This window comes from Macaca fascicularis, chromosome 9, assembly GCF_037993035.2.
Source record: "Macaca fascicularis isolate 582-1 chromosome 9, T2T-MFA8v1.1".
In the NCBI taxonomy this organism is placed as follows: domain Eukaryota; kingdom Metazoa; phylum Chordata; class Mammalia; order Primates; family Cercopithecidae; genus Macaca; species Macaca fascicularis.
This window is the reverse complement of record NC_088383.1, coordinates 34,074,003-34,089,778: the sequence shown is the minus strand read 5'-3', so window position 1 is coordinate 34,089,778 and position 15,776 is coordinate 34,074,003. Positions and strand designations below refer to the sequence as shown.

The following is a 15,776-nucleotide window of genomic DNA, read 5'->3' as shown; positions in this document are numbered from 1 at the left end:
CTGGGAGGTGGCCCGTGGGCATTGACCCTTCTCTGGGGACAGATCGGTGACCGCAACCTGTTTGTTCCCTGAAATGTCCTTGCTTTTCCCATCTACACACGCTTCCTGCAACAGTTCTCGGAAAACCCTCGGAGATGGGCCTGGGGGGCATCCAGCGGGCTGGGGGCACGGGCCGCTGTGGGAAGTGGGGGTGGCAGGAGCTCGAGGGCCGGCGTGCACGTTGCCTGTGGTTGGGAGCGGGCACTGTGAGGGCGCAGCCAAGAGCACCCCTCCCCCGTCACTCTTTCCCTCCCTCCGGATGAACAGAGAAACGGAGGTCACCCGACCCCTGATTTCCACACCCCTCCCTAGCACCTGGGCTCCCAGACAAGGTTGGGCGGTGTCGGGAGGCGCTTGCCCCCCAGCTTGGAAGGCGCAGCACCTCCCCCCTCCGGTGTTCCCTCTGCCCCAGAGGAACGGGCACCAAATCTCGGGAAACAATGAAGCCTCCGCGGCGCGCAGAGGGCACCCGGGAGCGATCGGCACCCAGCCGCGCGCCCTGATGCGGGCCAGTGAGGCCGCGTGGGGCTGTAACCCGGCCTCGCCCGCCAGGCGGTCTGACTTCGCTTCACACTGCAGCGACACTGCCACCCCTCTCCCGTCTTCGCGGTGCGGCTTCCACTCCAGCCCGGCTTTCCCCTCCTCGTCCTCCAGTTCTGGGCGGGGGCCTCCAGGGGTGCCCCACTGCTCCCCGCCACAGGTCTCAGGCTGGCGCGATGAGGAGTGGCAGGGGGTGACCCTGCGCTCCTCGCCGCCGCGGGCGCGGGCCCCAGGATTTGAAGTTGCGAGAAGCAGCCGCCACCTCCCGGGCGCTCCGCACTGCGCGGCAGCGGGATCTACGCCTCCAGGAGCTGCCCAGCTCTCCCTCTAGGGGTGCAGAGCGAGCACGCGAGGTGGGCTGGCCAGACTCCGTGGCTGGCACCGACCTCCGCGCCCCTTCCTCCGACGCCCGCACCCACGCGCCCGGGGCGCAGACTCCCAGCGCCTTCCTTCCCGCGGAGATCCCTGCAGGATCTCCGGGAAAGACAGACAGACGGACGGGGAGAGCACTCGGAGGGAAAGTTGTTCCTCCCAGTCTCCTGTCAGGCAATTACAGGCGAGCCCGAGCGGGGAGAGGGGCGGGATGAAGCGAGGGAAGGGCTCCGGAGTGGGGGGAGGCCGCAGGAGGGGAGGAGGGGGTGCAGTTGGTGAAACTCCTCTGTCTCCCGCTCATCTTTTCATTGCTCGTTCCTCTCCTTCCCGCAGACACCCGGACCTCCCCTGGGCGCCAGCTCCGCGGCTCCAACGGGTCCAGAAACAAGCCGGATTTTTTTTTTTTTTTTCTTCCTGGAAATTGGCTTTGGTGTGTGTTGCCCTACCTCCCTCCTCCCCCTCCCACCCACAGCCCCCCCTCCCTTTTTTTTTTTTTTTTTTTTTTTTTTTGAGACATGGCCCGGGCAGTGGCTCCTGGAAGAGGAACAAGTGTGGGAAAAGGGAGAGGAAGCCGGAGCTAAATGACAGGATGCAGGCGACTTGAGACACAAAAAGAGAAGCGTTCCTCTCGGATCCAGGCATTATTGCCTTGCTGCTTTCCTTTCTCCAAGACGGGCTGAGGATTGTACAGCTCTAGGCGGAGTTGGGGCTCTTCGGATCGCTTGGATTCCCCTCTTTGCTGCATTTCCCCCCACGTCCTCGTTCTCCCGCGTCTGCCTGCGGACCCGGCAAAGGGAGAATGGAGAAGGGGTTGCCGCTCCTCTGCGCCGCGCTCGCCCTCGCCCTCGCCCCGGCCGGCGCTTTTCGCAACGGTAAGTGACAGGCGGAGGCGCGGGTGACAGCGGCGCCCAGGCTCCCAGCTGCCCGCCCCGGACCGGGGCTCAGGCGGGGCTTCCCGGGATCAGCCGGGAACAGCCGACTCCCGGGCAAAGGAAACTTTTATCTGGGAGGAGAGATGAAGAAATGAGATCAGGCGGTTTAGGGCAGGAGGATTTCAGGTCTTTGGGCTCCCTCCTGACGTTGATCGTTGGGCTGCGGGGCTTTTCCTTACCTCTGCTACAAGACAGAGCTGCCTACCTTCCCGGATCAGCACGCCAATTATCTTAATAATGTTTCCTCCCAAAGGCAATTAGAAGAGACTCCCTTTCAAAAATCTGATGGCTGTTGAAAGTTAATGAACACTTTACCAGGAGATCTTACTTCCTGGTTCCTTTGCTGTGCCCCTAAGCCGTTTCCTCTGGTGGGTGATGGCCAGAGATACCGGTTTGTGGGTTGATGAAACTCCCTCCCCCGCCTTTGTACATCTTCCCTAATCTGTCTGGAGTATGACTGAAAGTTACATAGTGTCAATACAGGAATCTGATATATACAGTGTAAGGCACCAGGATATCTGAAAATCCCTAAGCTAGTTGCAGCTTCCACTCAGCTTTTAAAACCACTCACTGTCAAGTAAATGAAAAACTATACTGGGGTCTAAACAGTACCATGTAACCTAAATAATGTGTTTTAAAATGGGATCTGGTTGTAGGCATGTTTGACTTCACACTGTAAAGTAAGTGCAGGCAAGGGTATGCAATTATCTTTACAGTAAGTCGTCAGCAATTGTTATTAACTAATGATCAAATATTTACTTTTGTCTGGCTTAGATTTCAATCACAGTAATTAGAAGAAAAGAACATCCACTACTTACTGTGGTATATTGTTTTAATAAGAGACCGCGAGTGGAGGGCCTCATACCAACAGGAATTTAAATCACATCTTTATGATGGAAGTTAATCTCTCTAATATGCTTTTTCAAGGTTTTGTGATTTCAGCAATGGATTTCCCTCAGCAGCTACCAAGCAGTATTCTAAAGAGATGCTTAAAGCAAAACACATGCAAAAAAAATTATGAACATGGAGTTCAACTTATTAGTGAACCCAAGTTGATGGCATTTTTCTATAATCTGGCAGGAAAGCAAGACACAAAAAATTATGAATGTAGAGTTCAATTTATTAATGAACCTGAGCTGGTAGCATCTTTTTATACTCTGGCAGGGAATGAAATAGCATTCTCGTCCAACTGAAAGAGCTCAAATGGTTGGACTAGAAATTATAGTAACCCTGTCCTCCACAACTCTTTGAGAATAAATCCATAGCAGGGGTGTTCACAAGCTCAATGCAAAGAGCTATCAGACTTTAGGTTGTAAACTACACAAATATATATGCAGTACACACACACACACACACACACACTTCTTAATTTTCTTAGCAGAAATGTGGGGAATGCTGAAAATCTGGCTTTAGTTGGTGAGCTTGACCAGCAAAAGCCATGTTGCTATGCTTGAAGTGACCAGAGCCAGAAAATGCCACTGTAACTCAGCAGAACCTCTTAAAGCCATGTCCACCTCCTCTAAGTAACCAGTGTCTGCTAAATTAGTTCATTAACCTTATTTAGGACTAATGGTCCAGAGTCATTAGAAATTGCTCTTTCTTAATCAACTGCTAGAGAGATTTAACAGAGCCAGAGAGTCTAGCAGTCCACATTATCTTATTACACTGTCACTTTCTCAGAAGTCACAGATTAAAGAGCTCTGGTGTGGTACCAAGTCCACCTAAATGTCTTCTGAAGTGACTCTGCTGAGTGACTAGAACCAGGGCTGTTTTATTTCACTCCTGTAACAGATGCCAGACACTACCATGATGTTTGTCCAGAGCTGGAGGAGACTTAATGAGACGAGGTCACTTTCCAAGTTTTCTGCACATTCAGAATAATGCAAGAGTCTCAGTAGAATCACAGAACAGAGTCCAACATGATCATTAGCTGAGATTTTGAACTCCAGTTACAACATCATTTCTTCCTGGCAAACCTTACACTTTTACAAGCCAATGCAAAGGAAACCAGAATAAGACTACCCCCAGTCTAAGGAACAAAGTCAAGCACCTAGTGATTGAGAAAAACAATATAACTTATATTGTCTTCTTTTTTAATTTATGGGAAATGATTTCTGTGATGCATGTAGCTTTACGCATTTTTGATGTGCACTTCATCTTTCATTTCCATTTGACCTGGTTTTCCTGTAATAAAATTCTGTAGATTTATAAATTCATGCTGAGAGCAAAGAATGCCATTCTCTTTCCACAGAGAATCTATTAGATGCAGTGTTAAAATCTATATATACCATTACTGAAAATTTGTGATTGATAGGCTTATATATTTCACTGCTTTCATACCTGTTTCTCTTGTATAGTTTATGCACCGAATTTTTATTGCTCAAAATTAAGCATCAGTAAATGTGGCAGCATTTCAGGCTGAGGTGCTCCAGTATGAAATCCATCATAAAATGTGACAATGAGAATCTATGCTGAACAATAAGGCAGTCCAGAGACTAGTTTATTTGGTTTATTTGGCTTCACTTGAGCATTTTTGAAGTGAAGGCTCAAAACGAGTTAGCTCACCTTTCCCAGAATGTGAGAATGTGGGTTACCATACATGATACCCACACCTGTGTGGTGGGTTATTTTTCACCCAACATTTAGGTAATTAGAATTAATGCCATGTGGCTATTTACCTTTTTTTTTTTTCTGCCCCTTTGCTTTGATCTGATTTTTAAGAATGAACAACCTTACTTGGAGAAGTAAAGCAGAATTATTTCTGCTTCACCAAATATACTTTGTTCTCTGTTGATTTGGATCTCAAGAGCAGAGAGAACTCAAAATCACTTAGATTTATGGGCAGATAAAACAACAACAACAAAAGGTTTGGCTTTAAGCCAATCAAAGACAATCCCCACTGATCAATGACATAGACCAGGCTTATCATCAAAAAACAACACAAGGGGTCGAACAGCATCTTTCAGTCACTTTCCACTTAGAACTTGCTACTTAATGTGATTACACTTCTTGGGGGATAATTAAGTCTAGCAGAAGCTCCCAGGGGACCATGTTAACATCAATTGAGGGGATTTAATGTTTTTAATGCTAGAAGACCTTTTCCTTAGGAAGAAACTTCGGGGCTGGGCGAAGAGTCCTCTCAGATCTCAGTTGGCTTTCTGCCTGAGTCAACCTTCCTGAGATCAAAGAGTGTTTTTTTTGTGGAGTGTTGCAGTCAGGGCCACACGAAGGACTTACGGGGACCTTTTAAAGTTCCCCTTAAAAAGTTAGGGAATGTTTAATAACCGGTAATTTATATATAAAGCTAGATTACCTAAGAGGTTGTCAGGAAAGATCTACTAAAATCTTACTTTTATTGCAGATAAATGTGGCGATACTATAAAAATTGAAAGCCCCGGATACCTTACATCTCCTGGTTATCCTCATTCTTATCACCCAAGTGAAAAATGTGAATGGCTGATTCAGGCTCCGGACCCATACCAGAGAATTATGATCAACTTCAACCCTCACTTCGATTTGGAGGACAGAGATTGCAAGTAAGTGGGGATGTGTTTGAATAGGGCACCACAGCACCATCTAGTGGTCACGCCTGTCTACGGGGGGAAGTCAGCGTGTACAACGTAGATTATAAATGGATCCAGGAGGGATTCCAATCTCAGCCAGATTATATGTCAATGGTATAGAAATTGAATTACGTTAAGTGATTTCTGAGTTCCCCAAACCAGGAAGATTATAGTTACATGTGTAATCTCTCATACTCCTTCCTGTTAGCACTTTTGGTTTGGGAACTCTTTTGTGAAGAAATGTATACACTATGTATGTTTCTTTTTGCTTTCTTTTTTTTTTTTTTTTTTTTTCCCTGGAGAGGGGAAGAACTAGAAACTCAAAAATCTCACTTGCATTTTTATGAAATGCAGTGGATCTCTAATATACATCACATCCACAGATAGTGGGATTGGAGATCTCACTATTTGAGATATATTGAACTGAGGCACATCTTATGATTAAGAACTGCATCTTACTAAGTTTGACATGGGAAAAGCAAATTGTCATTGAATAATGACAATTATTCTTACTAAGTTTGACATGGAAACAGCAAATTGTCATTGAATAATAATAAGTCCTACATGATAAGCCAGATGAGGGGTTTTGTAAATGGTAGATTACTGATTAAAATACTTTTATGGAAAATGCTAGAAAATAATTGGTAAGACACGATGAATACAATGGGAACTCAAATACACATCAGTGTTTCATCCATCTGCTTAGTCTTGCTATGTCTTTCTATTGTTAAGTTTCTAAACATTAACTTATGCCAGATTTTGTTATTATGAAGACATTCTCACTACGAGACAGTCGAAATTATATTTCCTCACTTTATGTGAAAGAACTGGTATGTGGATATTGCTTTCCACAGTATTGAAATTATGTTTTTACCTTGCACGTAGCAGTCCACTCGGATACATATTTGCTAGTCTCTCTTGACACCCAACAGACCCCCTGTCTTTGTCTTTTACACGTTATCCCATTCTGACACACTGAAAGTGGTGTAGTTTCCAGAGACTTGAACCTGAATATCCATCTTTTATTAAGTTTGTACCTATATAAATAGTTTTATCAAAGAAAACTAATCAATTTAAATCTCAATTCTAAAGTGTTTCTCAGGGACTGAGAGGTTTTTGCAAGTTTTAAAGTGGGTCAGTTTGGTGTAACTGTGTATGGTATCTATAGACTACTGCTACCACTGGACCTAAATATTATTTTGCAAGTATATTCATTGTTAAAGACAGTCTATTTGAACACACGTTTCTTTTGGGAAAGAACAGAGTAATATCAAAATCTTCCTACCTGTAGAAAGCGCTCAACAACCTGTTGAGTTGGTGTAGTAAACTAGCTTTTCATGGTCAGACAGATGAGGGCATCTGGTTCATTCAACATTTTGGTGCCTAGAGAATTAGTATAAATCCATAGGCTGATGATCAGTTTCCAAATAATCAATGTATACTACAGTGCAATAAAATTACACCAATTCCAATTTAATCTTTGCTTTGTGATTCAGAAGTGCTCCAGGGCATTATATTGACTTTTTAATTGCGTATGGAAGTTGCCATTAATAGTGTTACAGTGACTGCTTGGAAACAAAGAGTTCATTGTATTTATTTATTTATTTTGCTAATATTCTTTATGGTGGTTTTTACAGTGTCAATCACCTACACAATCTGGATACTTGTTTTCTATTATATTTCATATACTTCATTATTATTAGTAGTAGTAGTAGTAGTAGTAGTAGTATTTGCTTTTTGACCATGTTTAAACTGCTATAGGAGAACTTCTGGTAAAACTTACTCAAGTAATAACATTATTCCAAAAAAATAAAGTGCTGTTAGAATGCAATAAACTGACGTTTACTAATTTCTAATCTGGAAATCATGACCATCAATACATGTAACATAATACTTAAAGAATTCAGAATAATCACTAGTTATTGGCACTGGTGTGGTGGTAAATGTTTAACAGCTGGCTCTTTGGAGAAGACAAGTCAAGTCCTGATCTGTATGTAGCACATGCCAATTTCTGTGGTGTGAATACTCTCATCATAGCCAATTTCAAACTACCCATGTGATGTCACTGCCCAGACTAGCAAAGAAATGTGCACAGTTGGTTCTTATGAGCTGGTGGGCGCCAGATCCAGCACACAACCATAGTAGAAATTTAAGAAGGGAAGCCAGTTGAATCACTTAATATATGTAAAGGGCTTACAATTCTATTTGCACACACATTTCTTCTGGGAAAGGACAGAGTAATATAAAAATCTTCCTACCTGTAGAAAGCGCTCAACAACCTGTTTAGTTGGTGTGGTAAACTAGCTTTTCATGGTCAGGGAAATGAGGTCATCTGGTTCATTCAACATTTTGGTGCCTAGAGAATTAGCATAAATCCATAGGCTGATGATCAGTTTCCAAATAATCAGCATATACTAATTATTACAACAGCATCTCACACTATTACGATAGTGTCTAGCTTGCAGTGGTGTCTAGCTCACAGTTAACCTTAAATAATGTTTTGTCATATCATGGTGTCAGGTGGGGTATGAAGGGATTAAAGGAGCACCTTTTTGGTTAGTTTTCTTTTTAAAAAGTACAATAAAGGATTATTGTAATTCACAGAAAATGACAATTTTAGTGATATCAGCAAAGTATTTGAGAAACTGACATGACTGAGAAGATGTTACGTAACAATCTTATGATGGTGACTTTGCTTTTTTAATGCTATAGAGTAAGGTGATTTCTTAATTGTCCCAACTGAGGCTTTGCTCTCTGTGAAGGTGCCATCTCCTGACCAAAGTTGAAAGGCTGATATGTTTAGCCTGATGAAGTCACTGGAGATTAGATCCATGGAAAATATCTTCACGCTGTGTTTTGAAGTGTTGCAATGTGATCTTTTTATCAATGAGAAACTCCAGAAAGATACAGGAAGAACAGCATAAGGCATTCCCTTCACTATCTTTCTAAGCTGATTCATATGAATGACTCGTGCTCAGTGTTGAAGGGTGCATTTGAGATTCTACAAATGTGGCAAAATTCTTACCTCCTTTTGTGAAGGCTTTGAGACGAATCCACAGTTCTAAATTTTACAGGGGATTGGAATACTCCAAGAAACAAAAAACAAAAAACACAGGAACACCAGAAATTCTTTGAAGAACAAATTCATAGACTTCAAAGTTTAGATTAGATTCCTAAACACATACTTTTGTTATTAGGGTTTTTTTTTTTTTTTTTTTTTTTGTACTTTATATCAGGTTATTTACAAAAGTGGATTTGAAGTGGCACAAAACTAGGCACAGTTAAAACCACATTCAGAAAGCTGGTGAGCTTTTAGTTATCACTCCTTTTAAGAACAAACTATTCATCTTATTTAAGATATTTAATACTTTTCCTTGTTTCAGCTACATTATATGTCTGTTGGCAGTAAAAAATATTTGCTATACTGATGTCATAGGGTTACTAGTAGAATCAAGTAGTAGATAGGAAAGCCCTTTTAAAAGGTAAAAGTGACCCTCAAAATAAGTTATCATTATTATATCTTTAACAAGTTGGTGATTATTAGAACATTTGGAAATATGAAACTAAACGTACGTCAAACTAAATCTGTTGATCCAGTAATGAGATGATTTGCACATGATACACGCTGCATTTTCTGTTGAAATGGTCAGTACTCGTATAGTCAACTTTCACCCTGAGAAAGCTTAAGAAATCGATGTCTTAGCACATTTGCTTATTGTGAAACACCTTTGAAACCCAAGTAAACAGTTTTCTTTTGCAGAGTATAGGGATGGTTAAGTCATTAGACCAGCCACATAGTTCTGGCAGAAAAAAAAATATTTTTATTCAGATTTTTACTGTTTTATGTATAATTAGGTAAAAAACATCATTTCATAATCTTAACAATACAGTATACAGTCACAACTTCTCATGTGAATAGCACCAAGACTGACCCAGTTCATAAGAAATTCTGGACCATACTTTGCAAAATGGTTGTTAAGTTTTTGCAGTGGCTATCAAAGGTGGATATTTCATTAGGAAAATTAAATGTGTAAGTTGTGCCCCAGTTAGTTTTAAAATGTAACATTCTGTGTCTATGCCACCACTGAATGAGGTTTCATTTCAAATAAGCATCAGAACCATAATACTATAACCCCTTAATTCTTTCATTGAACAAGAATTGGTGTAAATCAGTCAGTCAACAGAGCAGTGGAGCATCTGTCTGCAGGGCTAACACAGGCTTGGGATTTCTAGCTAGATATATGCATGATTTTATTATTCAGTTGAGAGGATTCTAGAGAATGCTCACCGAAGCAGGTGTTAGGGGAGAGGAAGGAATGTTGATTTCTTTTTTGCTAGCAAAATCCTGCACACTTGTGAAGTGTCAAAACATAATTAAAAGTAGAAAAGCAACAAAGAAGTGACCAGTGGAGAGTTCTCGGAAAGACATGTTCATTGCACATTGAAAATGGCTTTCAGTATTTACATTGAAGTAGTTAGATCTTACTCCACTAAAGTTTTCTTCAATGGTAAGGCAGATATCTTGAATCTCATAAAAGTTTATATCTGTATAATAAACAAGAATGTCATTGATACGGTAGTTAGAATTTATGAAACTTCTCCAGTTTCCCAGCAATGCACACAATCAGCATGATAATTTATAATGGTTTGTGACAAATACTGCTGAGCAAAGAGGTGTGTGGTTACATTCAGATCAGATGTCACCATCCAGGGAGCAATAAACATTTCACAGACATTGGGTTAAAAACATTAAGGAAATGAATGCAAAGCTCTAACAAAAGTCTAAAAAGGTGGTAGCGTTGGGGGAATCAAACCCAGTAGTGTTTTTCCTACCGACAAGAAGAAAATCTTACTTACCGACGTCAGTGTCTGATTTGAAGTGCTGTTTCATATCATGGCATAGTTGCTTTTTTCATCTATGATTTAGATTCGTAATCTCTCCTATGTGTAACCAATAATAGGCATATTTTTCCTAACTCAATGCATTCAAAGGATGATTGCATTCTTGTAACTTCATAAGAAGTTTAACCGTAGTGAAATTATAAGCAAATAGAGATGATATTCTTTTCAGAATTTTGTTGGAATAATTCACACATTGTTTCTTTAATGCTACTTGTTAAATTACCTACATTATTACAAACTTTGAAACAGTGCTAATGTCTTTTATTTTCAGAGGATATAAACTTATGGAATGAAAAATAATCTGCCCCTTGGTTTCTCAAATCTGATTTTTCCTGCACATTTACATTTATTCCTGCACATTTGCACTTATTGGCACTTTTTGGAGTATAAATTCCATTTTCTGTTTTCCTGAGTAATATTTTCTGTTTTAATCTTTCCTTATTATTATTAGCATGGATTTTTTAGGATTAATTTGGATTTTTTAAGAATGTTACATTAAAATACTATTTATCTCAATCACTGAGTTTTTGGCTTTTTGTATCCAACGGAAGTGCCTCACTCTAGTCCTGTATTTCAGAGCATCACTTACACTAAAACAAAATCCTTGTTTTATGGGAAACTGAATTTTTTAAGCCAAAATACATCTCTATTTTCCATATGAAATAGAGAAGAATATATACCTTTAGTAAAGTATAATATATATTCAGAAAAATACACAACACAAGTGTAAGAGCTGATAAAATTTTGTAAGGTGGATACATCCACAAAACCAATCTAGAGGCCAACATTTCCAGCTTCCTAAAAGCCCTCTGATGTCACTTTTAGTCACCAACTTTTGCCCTCAAGGGCAACTGATGTCCTAACTTATGCAACTTCATTTTTATACATTTCAAAATCAGCTAAAACTAAACTAGAGTCTTAGAAGTTTTTATGTACCTGCCAGGCACGGTGGCTCACTCACAAATTTTGGGAGGCAGAGGTAGGTGCATCACTTGAGGTCAGGAGTTCAATTGAAAACAGCCTGGCCAACATGGTGAAACCCCGTCTCTACTAAAAATACAAAATTAGCTGGGCATGGTGGTGCATGCCCATAGTCCCAGCTACTCAGGAGGCTAAGGCAGGATAATCACTTGAACTTGGGAAGCAGAGGTTGCAGTGAGCCGAGATCTGTGCCATTGCACTCCAGCCTGGGCAACAGGAGCAAAATTCTGTCTCAAAATAAGAAGCCTGTGGGTACTATCCTTGAATACGGACAGTGGAAGTCTTTGGAGTGGATATAGAAAAAAATAGGCACTATTTCTAATCAAAAAGCAGAATCCTACTGATGCATTTTCTAATTATTTTCAGTGGCTACTGAAGGAAGTATCTCGTCTTTATTTCAAAGTTTTCCATCTGGAGCCTGCTTTTTATGCAGGCTTTATGTGCAAGCAAATTCAGAAACATTCTCCTTTGCCTTACTTTTCTTCATCTTTTTATTTCTGGGTTTGATCTCTAGTGACTTCTCAATATAAGAGGCACCGCCACCAAGCTCAAGTCAATTCAAAAACTATTGGTGGAAGAATGAACCCTCCTCAGAACAACTGCAGGCCAAAGTTGTTACTACTACTTGCAGCATCCTTGGTTATTACTCAGGCAGATAATTATCTACTTTCTTCCTTTTGATTTTTTTCCCCATTAGCACTGAATTTAATTTGAACAGAGCCTCCAGTGTTTAATAAAATTAATGTACTTTATTATTCTTTAGTATAAGCAATCACATTTGATCATAATGAATTTTGAGTATTACGAGGTTGTTTTGTGTTAGGCATTTCTGTAATTTAAAGGAAGCAACTTTTGCGAGTTAAAGGAGAAGGCTGGTTGAAATCTTATCAAACTGAATCAACATGTGCATGGCATTTCCAACGAGATTTCACTTTAGGGAGCAGGCACTTAACTGATCCAAGTGAGACATATGCCTTCAGCCGGCATGCACATTCTCAGCTCCTTTCTTTCCAGCATAAAACTTGATACTTGCATGCCTGCTGACATGGATCCACAGAAGCACACACACAAACACATATGTGTGTGTAAAGGAAGCTAAAAAATAAACGTAACTAATTGCAGTGGTAGTATTCATCCAGGCTGATCATTAAGCCTAAAGAAAAACAAGAAACAAAAATTCGTGTTTGGATCAGGTTCCAAATGCTTTTTGCCTGGGTGTTCGTTATCCATCCTGATTGTAAGAGTCAGTGGCCTGGCAGTTCATTGCACCTTGAGAAGACGGTTCTCCTGCTCTTCTCTGGTTGATTGGCCTGTATCTGGTATCTAGAGCAGTTAGTACTGTCTTATGGTTGAAACAATTCAGAATCTTCACAGATAGCTTAGGAAGTGAAACACGTTCATTCAGAGCTGTACTAAGTTCTGCAGAGGAGCAGAGGAAGAAAAAAAAAACAGAGTATTTTGGCTTCCATCCACTCAATTCCTTTGTAGAGTTCAAGTTCATGGAGAACTTTTGCCTTGTAACATGATCCTCCTCATCAAGCCCAGGTCTTTATAGCTAGATCTTCTTTGATAAAGATGCTGCTTTCTTCTTTAAATAATCATAGAGTGTTTGGGAAGGAATCATTATGACTGGTTTTGTTTTTTTTTTTTTTTTGAAAAAACTATTTATTTAAAACATAGAAAGATGGGGGCGGGGGGGACTTCTCACTATGTTGCCCAGGCTGGTCTCGAACTCCTGGGCTAAGCCATTCTCTGCCTCAGCCTCCCAAAGTAATGAGATTACAGGCGTGAGCCACCATGTCCAACCTATGCCAGGCTCTTGCTGTTGAGTCTTCAATATGTGCCCACTATGGGGATGAGAACTCACTTTTCTCTCATCCTCATTTGACAGCTGAGATCCCTGAAGTTTGGAAAAGTTATACCAACAGAACCCAAATAAACAGTTGCTGCCTCACAAATCTGTCTTTGTGATCAAAGTCACACTTGGATGTGTCTTGTGAATGAGGAAATTCTCATGAAACGTTACCAGCTTATTTTTTCTTCAAGCAACTCTTTTCTTTTATTAACAAGTTCTCAAGAAAGTTTAAGTATCAACCAACTAATTCTGAGGAAGGACTTAATTTTTAAACTTTAAGTTCAGATTAAATAAGCACTTGTGAAAACTGTGCACAGAAACTTTCAACCAATTGGTGGTTTTCCACTCAACTGAAGCTTGGCGGGAGTAGTGGCTCAGGTCTGTAATCCCAGTACTTTGGGAGACGGAGGTGGGAGGATTGCTTGAGGCCAGAAGTTCAAGGCTAGCCTGAGCAACATAGCAAGGCCCTCTCTCTACAAAAAATAAAAAATTACAAATTGTGGTGGTGGGCACCTGTAATCCCAGTGCTTTTGGGGGCCAAGGCAGGAAGATCACTTAGGCCAGGAGTTTGGAGTTTGAGGTGACAGTGAGCTATGATCTCGCCATTGCACTACAGTTTGGGCAACAAAGCAAGATTCTATCCTTAAATGTTTCAAAGAACAAATAAATAAAAACTTGCTTTAACTTAGGAATGGAAATCCTGGGAAATAAATGTCTAAATTCCAGTGCTTTTTGTTGATGGAGTTTCAAAGCACAAAGCACATATAAATACAATGTTTACTTAAAGCCCGACAACCAGGCCGCACGTGGGCTTCATCTGTTCAACCGGTAAAAGGGCATATTAGATACCACTGTGTCCAATGCTTGTTCTTAGGCCCAGAGGTAAGAAAGCCTCATTCCCTTCCAAGCGCTGGTCATTTACTTAATCTCAGGTAAAGAGCAGGGAAGTGTTCTTCTCCCACGGCTCCCTCATTCATACAATTTCGATTCTTGCATTTACCACGGTGGTTCTGTAAGGGTTAAAGGGAGACTGTTTGCTCAGGCACTGGGTTCCTCGGAGAAATGGAAGAGTGTTTTCTGAGAAGAAACAGATGCTCCAGTGTATTTTGTTTTTATCTGGGCGGATACTTTGTACAAGCAGCCAGCCAGGTTGGAGGTGATGGCCTGCTGCTTCTGTGATAGACTGCTATGTCACGGAGAGCGCTTCCAGTCCCGGGCTGTAAGAGGATGCTAACTGTCTCTCGATTCCAGTTCTTATATTTCTCCGGAATAGCCGAAGATGGCAAAGGCCAGTCGATATAGTCACGATTCCAAGTCCTGTTCTGACTCTCTAACTGTTGGATGCTACCAGCAGGGCAGCTATTATGCAAGATACAAGCAACCTGGGAAGTGGCATGGAAAGAATTAAGACGTGGTCAAAATCTTAATCTTACATAGATCACTTCAAAATATTTAAAGGCACTACATTCTTACATTTAAAGAGAAAAAGAACACACTCTCGACTCAGAGATTAAAAAACAGACACAAGTCTCTACAAACCTGAAGAGCTGAGGCTGACTTGGTCTGATGAGAGATTAGGTTGTTTTAGATGTGGTAACCCCTGGCTAACTAAGATCACTGTTTTATCTTTTAAAAAAAAAAATCTCAGTTCATAGTCGTCTGTCTTTTTTATTCTCAAAGTGAGAACGTGGACATTTATTTGTTTACACATTTGGTCACAGAAAAGATGGTAAAAATACATTAAAATGTAAATTTCTAGCCAGGCGCGGTGGCTCACCTATAATCTCGGCATTTTGGGAGGCTGAGGCAAGCGGATCACGTGAGGTCAGGAGTTCGAGACCAGCCCGGCCAATATGATGAAACCCTGTCTCTACTAAAAATACAAAAATTAGCTGTATATGGTGGCATGCGCCTGTAATCCCAGCTACTCAGGAGGCTGAGGCAGGAGAATTGCTTGAACCCAGGAAGCAGAAATCACAGTGAGCCGAGATCAGGCCATTGCACTCTAGCCACAGGGTCACAGAGAGACTCTGCCTCTAAAATAAATAAATAAATAAATAAATAAATAAAATGTAAATTTCTAGATCAACTCACTGTTTTGGAAAGATGGCAGCCAGTCAAATTGACACATTCCAGTTAATGTGACAGTCTGACCGCAGCACTCTATTTTGCCTTCCAACACCCATCTCTGCAGAGTCCTCATTCTAACTGTACAAGTGCTCATCTCCCGTTTGGGTGGCAGACTCCAGCAAGACGAAAACCATGTCTTTCTTACTTATATTTCTACCTTTTGCAGTCCCACAGAATACTTTGCACATGTAGACACTAGTTTAAACAGCTGACACTTGTATTGAACTCAAAATGAGGTATATGAAGAGTCGAGGTAAAAAACCGCAGTGTGTCCCTGAGGAGCGTCTGTGACGCACAGTAGGTCATACGGAGACGAGATCAGCAAAAATTCAGCAAAGAGAGAGTGAAAGGGGCAATTTCAATAACTGCTGAAGTGGGTCGTGCGTCTGGATAACAAGCTTTCAGAAGGTACTTAAGACAGCCACTCCCTGGACATTGGAGTGGGTGGCTGCCTGTCCGCAT

At 41.3% G+C, this 15,776-nt stretch overlaps 1 protein-coding gene across 15 annotated transcripts in view; it reads left to right on the top strand.

Moving 5' to 3' along the window:
- Positions 1-908: 908 nt before the first annotated feature.
- The window catches only part of NRP1 (neuropilin 1), a 158,012-nt gene continuing 143,144 nt past the window's right edge, over positions 909-15,776 (top strand). For 7 of the 15 annotated variants that reach the window (XM_074001383.1, XM_074001381.1, XM_074001380.1 and 4 more), the window contains exons 1-3: positions 909-1,135; positions 1,285-1,823; positions 5,245-5,419. In XM_074001383.1, the coding sequence (XP_073857484.1) occupies positions 1,751-1,823; positions 5,245-5,419 (248 nt within the window). In that variant the 5' untranslated portion in view covers positions 909-1,135; positions 1,285-1,750. Of the gene's footprint in view, positions 1,136-1,255; positions 1,824-5,244; positions 5,420-15,776 lie in introns of those variants that run through there. The other 8 variants (XM_074001382.1, XM_074001378.1, XM_074001376.1 and 5 more) reach the window with 2 other exon arrangements.